The 9,928-nt window shown below is 29.9% G+C and overlaps 1 protein-coding gene across 1 annotated transcript; it reads right to left on the bottom strand.

The window, feature by feature from the left end:
* Window positions 1-557: 557 nt before the first annotated feature.
* On the bottom strand, window positions 558-4,790 carry LOC103314993 (putative ankyrin repeat protein RF_0381). Its single transcript, XM_008202487.3, has 3 exons — window positions 4,665-4,790; window positions 720-1,887; window positions 558-663 (listed from the first exon to the last, which is right to left on the bottom strand). The coding sequence occupies exons 1-3, from the start codon at window positions 4,710-4,712 to the stop codon at window positions 629-631; spliced, it is 1,251 nt and encodes a 416-aa protein (XP_008200709.2). The 5' UTR covers window positions 4,713-4,790; the 3' UTR covers window positions 558-628.
* Window positions 4,791-9,928: the final 5,138 nt, after the last annotated feature.

Below are 9,928 nucleotides of genomic sequence, written 5' to 3'. Positions count from 1 at the left end.
AACAATTAAACAGTTGATAACGTTTTTTCATTTTGTTTATTACTTACCTAATATTTGATAAGCAGTGATTGTGCATTTTTACAAAAATTTTGAAATAAACCGATTATTACCTACATTTAAAATTATACTATAATTATAATAAGTAACTAGGCCAATTTTTTTTGTTTTTCGAGTGTTTAAGTTAAAAATAATTTTTTTCTTTTTTGAAACATGTTTTAAAAACTTGCTAAAAATAATTTTGTGTTAATTTTTTTCAGCTTGGTTCAGTCAATGATGCAAAATTTCTTCAAAAATAAGTCAAACAAAACAAAATTTGATCAAATTTTGAATCAATTAATTTTTCAAAGATTTGTTTGTGGACAACTTAAAAAGTGGATACAATATCTTAGTTATTCTGATTCAATTCTAAAAATTTCTCAACGGATGCGATTTAGATAAAGTTACTACCGAATTGTTCCTGTTTGCAGTCAATAATTTGCTATTTCACTTACCGATTATCATAGAAGTTAAAACTGTTGTTAAAATATAAAGTGGTAGATACTAAAAAAAAGTCGAAAAAAGGGCCAAAATATTTATTTGTTAGAAGATAAAATAATCAATTAACTACTAAGATATAGAACTCCAGGGTCTAGTCCGCAGCTTCGTGAGCTCCGTAACGAAAATCTGTAAATTTAAAATGTATAATTCACTTCACAAAAACTTAAAATACTCCCACTCACCTCTTTTCTCTCTTTTCTCTTTCAAGTTTTTGTAATAGGTGTCAAAATCTTCATCATCTTTTGCAAATTCTTCAAGTTCTTGTCGTGCCAAATTAATATCAGCTCCTGTCTCGACTAAAAGATCCACAATCAGAATACTTCTTTTATTTGCTGCTAGTGCCAAAGGAGTCATTCCTTCGCTGTTGGCCAAGTTCACCTCAGCACCACTGTTTAAAAGCTCTTTCACAATTTTTAAACTTTCATTTTCTATAGCTTTGATCAGAGGTGTGCAACCGTCGCGGTACTTTTTATTGACATTGGCTCCTTTTTCTAACAAATATTTAACAATCTCCAAACACTTCAAGTTAATAGCTTCGAGAAAAGCAGTCGGAATCGTTAAATTTGCTTTATAATTTAGCAAAAGTTTCACAGCTTCGAGATTTTCACAACGCACTGCTGCAAGAAGAGGAGTTTGTTTGTTGGAATCTGCCTTGCAAGAATCTACTTCTTCTTCTAAAAGCGCTTTGGCGTCGTCTAGTTTTCCGGACACAATGGCTGCTGTTAAAGGTGTACAACCCTCTAGATTTTTTGAGATGTATGTTTGTTCAACAACTGGATGCGGTTTGTAATTTATCAATAAATCAGAAGGTGTTCTATGTTGATTTAATTTTTCGACATTTGCAACATGTGCCAGCGATTGAGCGTGATGTGAACTTGTTTTTAAGAGTTCTAAACAGTTGTGTTTTTGTGAAAGTGTGAGAGCGGTTGTCCCATCGTGATTTCTTCCATTGATGTCTGCGCCATTTTCTAACAATAACTGAGCCACTTGCTTACTATTTTTCACTATTGCCCATGAAAGTGGAGTAAGTTTTTTTCCTATTTGCACTAGATTGTTCGAAATGTCTACTCCAATTTGGTTTACATTTGCTCCATAACTTATCAATACTTTGATAATTTCTGTTGGACAGTAAATGGAAACGGCTGCACATAATGGTACAAAACCATAGATGTTTTCAATATTAACATTGGCGCCGCTATCCAATAATAGTTTAACCATATCCAAATTTTTATGCTTAATGGCAACAATTAGTGGCGTGTAAAAGACGTTTTGACAATTTAGATCATATCCTGTGACGATAATGTGTCTGACCTTGTTCAGATCATTTTCACGTATTGCCGCAGATAATTGCTGTAATGTGATAAATATAATTAAAATTCTGAAATAACAAGAATCGTCAAAATTATTATTGGAGAGTTAAAACTAATTGCCAGTTTTGATAGGTCCAAAGTGTAAACAAACAACAATTCGTAGATAATACTTTCTTTATCGTAGTAATTTTATCTTGCAGATTTTGATTTGTGTTCATGACTACTTAATTAATCACAAAATTTTACAAAATGAAAATTTATTATAATGTTTTAATATACAGGCTATCCCAACGATCCGAGAACTTGTTTACTATTGAAAATATTTACTTGTTCTTTTTTATTAATTATAGCTGTGTTTTTGCTGCATGTTTTTAAAATATTGTGGTATATACAGTGTGCTCAAAAACTGACGCACCAACTCAATGGTGTGTGGTAGAGAACTGGTTACATATAAAGGTAAAAATGGTAAAAAAATTCTTTGTATTAAAGTTATTGATAAATAACGGATTTTAGATAAATGATATGTCGCAACGTTGTCTAACAGTCATGATCGCATTAGAATTTGATCAACAATAAAAATAAATTATTTTTGAAACGGTTTCCTAGGAAATAATTCCCATTGTTGGCACATCTACACATTGTGATTTTTTGGATGAATTTTAAGTTTTTAAATTAAAGAAACTGCTAAAGTCTGATAGAAAATTTAAAAATAATTATTCATCGTTTTGTTAGGGAACGATTACCTTGTTTGAAGCATAAAAACATTAAAAAATAATGAAAACTAAAAAAGTTAACACAATAAGTTTGTAGCTTCAGATTTTTTAAAATATGACTTTAGGAATTTTTTCAACATTTTTCCCGTAATCTGAACTTGCTTCTCAATAACGTACCACTGAGTTGGTGCGCCAGTTTTTGAGCACCCTGCATACAGCGTGTTCCAATATTAAAAAAACACTAAAGTTATGTTTTTTCAAGCACCCTAAACTTTATTGCATTTTTAGACGTAGCTTTTTAATACTGATGATTTTAATCCTGCGTAGTTTTTTAAATAACTTGATTTTTTTTGATAAAAACACGTTATTTTTAAAAAATCATTACATAAAAACTAAAAATCTCAGAAAAGTAGAACTTTTACCACTTTAAAGAAAGAAGTTCAAACTTAAACTTATTATTTCTACTAGCCTACTGCAATCAAGAAGATAAAAAATGAAGAGGTTTGTTGCAATATGAATATTTTCAAAATTTTAAATAAAACACCCAATGTTTTATTTTTGCATCTAAAAGACCTTTAAATTGTCTCTCTAAAAACATTAATAGTTAAGTGTCTCTTGCTGATTACTTAAAAGATATTTTAACGACAAACATTAAAAAAATTATTAACTATTGTTTCACTAGTCGAAAAGTGAAATTTTCTGCTAATAATAACTTTAGTTAATTATTATTAATGGCCCTTTGGCCATTATTTGTCTTTTATAACAGTGAAATAACTACAGTTGTGATATTTTTGGCGAATTTCTAAATTCCCGTATGAACTCCAAAAAATGGTCTGTGGTGGAGTTGCTATGGTTATGGTATAGTTTACTATGGTAACAACAATGCTAGTGTGCATTGTTGCTGAAATTAACTTTTGAAGTGTAATATCTTTTTAGTTAATAATTTTAGGTATTTAAAACTTTATGTTTTTAGCTAGACTATCTTTAAAAAGCAAGAACACAAAATAGGGTGTTTTATTTAAGTTTTTCAAGTTACTCAACTTTTAACAAACTACTTAATTTTTCTATGTTTCTAATTGCATTACGCTAAATAATTGGATCAGATTTAAGTTTGAACTTTACCCTTTAAAGTGGTGAAAGGCCTACTTTTCTACGATTATCCGTTTTTGTGTATAGATTTTTTTATAAAACGTGTTTTTATCAAAAATATCAAATCGTTTCAAAAACTAATCAGAATGTACCAATACAAGTTTTTTTTTCTATTTGAAAAAACTTGAATTTAGTGTTTTTTTAAATATAGGAACACTCTGTCTCAAAATTGACGCCCTGTATATACACTCTGTATATACAAGCTGTCTCAAAATTGACGCCCGTGCGTTAGGAATTTGACTCAGAAGGTTAATACAAATCGAAAGTTAAGAATAAAAAAATTTCCAATTGTCTTTAGTTTTCGAGTTATTGATAAAAATATAAGTAATACGCTGTATGCTGTCTTTCCAATTATTTGTGGAACATAATTAGTTGTTAGCGATGTTAAAACTCTTTGGATCACTCTATCTAATGAGGAGTACTATTACTAATTTTCTGCGGCTTTGTATGTTTAAAATGATACAAATATTACTGCATTATTACATTTGAGATTTTGTCGATTGCTAAAAGCTTGGTTATAAGTTAAAGATGGCGCATTGTAGCGTATTTTGGTGACAACAAATTTGGTAAATTCGCTTTTAATAAAATTTAATGTTTTAATTTTCAATTTTAGTTTCTTATCAATAACTCGATAACGAAGGACAATCGGACAATTTTCCACTTTTAACTTTCGATTTGTTTTAGTCTGAAGCAAATCCTAAAAGCACAGGCGTCAATTTTGAGACACCCTGTATACCGCATTACATTAGAATCATGCAGCAAAAACACAGCTATAATCTAGAAAAAAAAATAAGTCAATATGTCAATATCTTTAATAATAAATAAGTTATGGAGCTTTTTCGAATCGTTGGGACAGGCTGTATCTTACTAATACTTTTTTATTTCAAACGACAATAATTTATTCTAAAGGATTAATTTAAATTTTACATAGCTAACAATAAGAAAAAAAAATTACCTTTTCTTCTGTGTCGGTCGGTCTATGATTTTTCCCCCTAATATACATTTTCTTACAAAAATTGTAAAATGCCACAAATCAACCAAAACTAAATGATACGGCGATGTGATTGTGTTTATCATTTATCACTCATTTCATCACAATAGTGGTAAAATGATAATTGATAACGATTGGTATTTAGAAAAGATAAACACTTTTTAGGTAAACGTTGAACAAATAAATAATTTCTTAAAAAAATGTTGATTTGAAAATATTATACAGGGTGCTCAAAAATTGGCGCACCAACTCAATGGGGTTTGATAGAGAACTGCTTACATATAACAGTAAAAATAGCTAAAAAATTCTTTGTATTGAAATTATCGATAAATTATGAATTTTCGATAAATGATATGTGGCAACGTTGTCCATTAGTCCTGATCGCAATAAAATTTAATCAAAAATAAGAATAAATTATTTTTGAAACGGTTTCCTAGAAAATAATTTCCAGTGTTGGCACATCTACAAATTGTGATTTTTTGGAGAAATTTTAATTTTTTTAAATTTAAAAAACTGCTAAAATCTGATAGTTTTGTGATAAATTTTATTTTTTTTTAATTAAAAAAACTTAAAAATAACTGTCCATTGTTTACTTAGGAAACGATTACTTAGTGTGAAACATAAAAACATTAAAAAATAATGAAAACTGAAGTTAACACAATAATTTTTTAGTTCCAAATTTTGTGAAATAAGACTCTAGGTATTTTTTCAACATTTTTCCCGTAATCTGCACTTACTTCTCAATAACATACCATTGAGTTGGTGCACCAGTTTTTGAGCATCCTGTATTTACCAAAAAAAGAAAAAAAATGAGTGCAGCAATACTCGTATAGTTATGAAATTAAAGCTGTAGTTCTCGTATATGTTAACAGATGTTTTCATGCAGAGAAGAACTCTACTTCCGCCAAATTTAAAACACGCAAGTCAAAAGCCATGGAATAACGCCAAGTTACTTAAAAAATGAAGAAAACACGAAGAAAGTGTTTGATGATAAAGGGTTTTTGAAAACTGGTAATTTGGATAATTTCGATAAGGAAGGTTAGTTGTGGATCGTTTTTAATTTAAATTTTTACTAAATATTTTTTTATTATTTGTCTACGTCTACGTCATTTTTCAGCGAAAAACTCATTTAATTCATTGCAAAAACCTTGATAACTGTGACGGTAGTCTAATCAAACTGTATTATCTACATGTTTGTATAAGGTCACTGAAAAGTATGGACACAGTTAAATATTATATTCATCAAAACTTAAATAAGAAAATAAATAAGAAAAAGTTAACCTAACCTAACGTAACCATTTTAAACTTACTATTTCGGCGGCAAACAACTGCAAAGGACTAGCCAATAAAATTAAAGAAACATGCCACGTTCTCAAATCTCAAATTGTTATGAACGAATATTTGCCCAAGAAAATAAAGTTAAAAATAAATTACAATGTTCAATGCGTAGAATTAGGCGTAAAAAAACGTATATGTTAAGCTAATTTTTCAAGCCTTTAAAAAATAATTCAATTGAGAGTCTTTGTATTTCACATTTCGGATAGAATTGCTTTAAATTTTAATTTAAAAAAATTTAAAAAAATATTGTATGTTTCAAACAATTTGATTAGTACTTCGTACCTATAAAGGAAAATACAACTAATACTGTTCGTAAAGTAAAAATAAAATCTGAAAATTTGTGCAGTATTCCGTCCGTTAAAATAATGGAATGGCTGTTCAGCAACAAAACATATTTTGTAAGATGGTTTTTACAGGTAGATTTGTAGATTCACCATCAATATTACAATTTTCACTAAAATAAATGACGAACAATAGCCTAAGGTTAACATTAAAGTTATTATTAACTGAAAATTTCACTTTTCAGCTACTAAAACAATAGTTATTTTTTTTACAGTTTAAAGTGTAATTTTTCTTAAGTAACTACTTAGAAGAGACAATTCAATAATATATTAAAAAACAAATAATAATAAATAATTATATAATACAGCGTGCTCAAAAACTGGCGCACCAACTCAATGGTGTGTGGTAGAGAACTGGTTACATATAAAGGTAAAAATAGTAAAAAAATTCTTTGTATTAAAGTTATTGATAAATAACGGATTTTAGATAAATGATATGTGGCAACGTTGTCTAACAGTCATGATCGCAATAGAATTTGAGCAACAATAAATATAAATTATTTTTGAATCGGTTTCCTAGGAAATAATTCCCAGTATTGGCACATCTACATATTGTGATTTTTTTGATAAATTATAATTTTTTTAAATTAAAAAAACTGCTAAAATCTGATAGTAAATTTAAAAATAATTATTCATCGTTTTCTTACGGAACGATTACCTGGTATGAAACATAAAAACATAATAAAATAATGAAAACTAAAGAAGTTAACACAATAAGTTTGTAGCTCCAGATTTTTTAAAATATGACTTTAGGAATTTTTTCAACATTTTTCCCGTAATCTGCACTTGCTTCTCAACAACGTACCACTGAGTTGGTGCGCCAGTTTTTGAGCATCCTGTATAAATAGTCACGACTATATCGTACGATACAACCCAAAATTTTATTAGCCCTACACACCAGGTTGTCGTAGTACGGCGCGAATGATAATAATAATAATAATAATAATAATAATAATATGTAATTGTCCCTCAAGTCGTCAGTCATGGAGCATGCCATGCACCGTCTTATCGGACTCGTCAATATATGAAATTCTACAAATTTGTAGGGAATTTGGAATAATTGAGGTATTCCTCCATACTATAGAAAGCTTTGTCTTGTAGGAAGAATGACAGGCGACTGCGAAATATATTAAAAGACTTAGATTCCTTAATTTTTTGTTCCAAGTTGTTGTACAATTTGATTCCAGCATATGTAGGATCATGTTGACCAATAGCCAACCTAGAATGTGGCAGCTCAATGTGGTTTCTTGTCCTTGTATCGTACGCGTGAATATCGCATCGTTTATTAAGAGTGCTTACATGTTGTCGAATAAACAAAAGTAAGTGAAATATATATATAAAGATGGGAGGGTCATAATACCAAGTTTTCGAAAGATAGGACAGTGAGCTACTGCCTCCGAACTATCCATACATCTTAGAATACATTTTTGTACTACAAATAGATTATTCAAAAAGCTGCTGGACCCCCAAAAAATAATTCCATAAGTAAGTACAGACTGGACAAGCCCAAAATATAACATTTTAAGAATGTCACCAGACACAGTGGGCTTTAAATTTCTTATTAAAAAACAAATCCCACTTAACTTATTACACAATTTATTTATATGACTTTCCCATGTTAATTTAGAGTCCAACGTTATCCCAAGAAAATTAATTTCATTTACATTTTTTATTGACATTCCACATAGTTTAATTAGAACACTGTAATCAAGCGTCACATTTTTAGGCAAAAATTTAACCAAATAGGTTTTCTTCAGATTTAATACCAGCCCATTTTTCGAACACCAGTTATTTATAGTTGTAGACACGTAATTTCCACATTCAACCAAGTCTTCATGATTCTTGTTAGTTAATATTGCATTTGTGTCATCTGCATAAATAATTAATTTATTAGATTTTGGATTTGTAACTAACAAAGGTGGTAAATCATTAATAAAAATTAATGGAACCCAAAACCGATCCCTGCGGCACACCCAATTCAACATACGCTGGTTCGGACATATGATCATTCAGAGCAACAACTTGTCTTCTTTTATGTAAATAAGTTTTAATCCAATTATTTGAAATTCCACGAATACCACAATGGTGCAGCTTTTCTAACAAAATACACAAATTCACAGAGTCAAAAGCTTTCATCAGATCATAAAAAAGCCCAACTGTTTGTTGCTTATTATTTAATGAATCATATAACGCAGAAACTGTTTCATTTATAGCAGTTATTGTAGATTTACCTTTTCTAAAACCATGCTGACTAGAAGAGATCAAATTTGTACATTCCAAAAACCTTACCAAGCGATCAGAGAATATTATAATTTGATATCTAAGATAATGCCTAAGTCTTTAACCTCTAACCTTATAGGGAGTTTATTTAAAGAATACACAGGGGTGTTTGGTACGATTTTACGACTGAAACACATAGCCTGACATTTGCTAACATTGAGACACATGTTGTTTTTTTACACCACTCACTCAAACGGTTCAGATCACAAATTAAGCATATCGTTTGTACATTTAATTGTATTAAAGACCTTCAAATCATCAGCAAAGAGACGATAACTGCATGTAAGATTGTCCCCAATATTATTAATAAATATCGAAAATAGCAACGGACCCAAAATCGATCCCTGCGGGACTCCAGAGGGTGCATCTACCGTGTACAAAAATTGATTTTCAATCTGCTGAGTTCTATCGGAGAGATATGAAGCAAACCAACTTAGCATAGATCCTTTCACTCTGTAAGCTGTTAGCTTTTGTAGTAAAAGTGAGTTCACTTTATCAAGCGCCTTACTGAAATCTGTGTATATAGAGTGAACTTCATATCCGCTTCCAAGAGCCTTTTGAATGAAATCTATGTAGTGGAATAGGTTAGTAACAGTCAAACGTTTATGAAAAAAGCCATGTTGATGAGGTGACAGTATAGGTTTAAATAAAGGAAAAAAATTTGAAACTATAACAGTTTCAAACACCTTACCAACTGTAGACAGAATAGAAATTGTTTTAAACCAGACTTGTGAATCGGAATAATAAAGGCATGCTTCCACACTGTTGGAAAAACACCTGTATGCAAAGATAAATTGAATAAAATATGTAGCGGCCAAGCAACGACGTCACAAGTGTTTTTAAAGAAACTAGGTGGAACTCCATCGGGACCAGGACCCTTGCTTACATCTATGTTCCGAATAGCAATATCAACTTCTTCTGTGCTTACATTATTATTTTTCAACTGAAATTCGATTTGATGAAGATATTGTTATCATAAACAGAAGAAAAGTGGCTAACGCAAAAATTTTAAATGGAACAGCTTATTTGTTATTTTCGCATATAAAATATCTTTTTGTAGTAATTTGCCGTCATTTTGATGCTTTAATAGGCATATTTATTTGACGGAACATTAAAATTTTTAGGTTGGCAGGAAGCAAAATCGCGACTTAATTTTTCTTGATTTTACAAATTTCAAGGAGCATTCATGCAAGGTTACTTGCATTATTATTCATACTCTTGTTTTTTGACAAAATTTGGATAAAACAATAGTAACCGCAATATGAGGCT

The sequence above is a fragment of the Tribolium castaneum genome, chromosome 2 (assembly GCF_031307605.1).
Source record: "Tribolium castaneum strain GA2 chromosome 2, icTriCast1.1, whole genome shotgun sequence".
Classification (NCBI taxonomy): domain Eukaryota; kingdom Metazoa; phylum Arthropoda; class Insecta; order Coleoptera; family Tenebrionidae; genus Tribolium; species Tribolium castaneum.
This window is presented reverse-complemented; position numbering and strand designations above follow the sequence as displayed.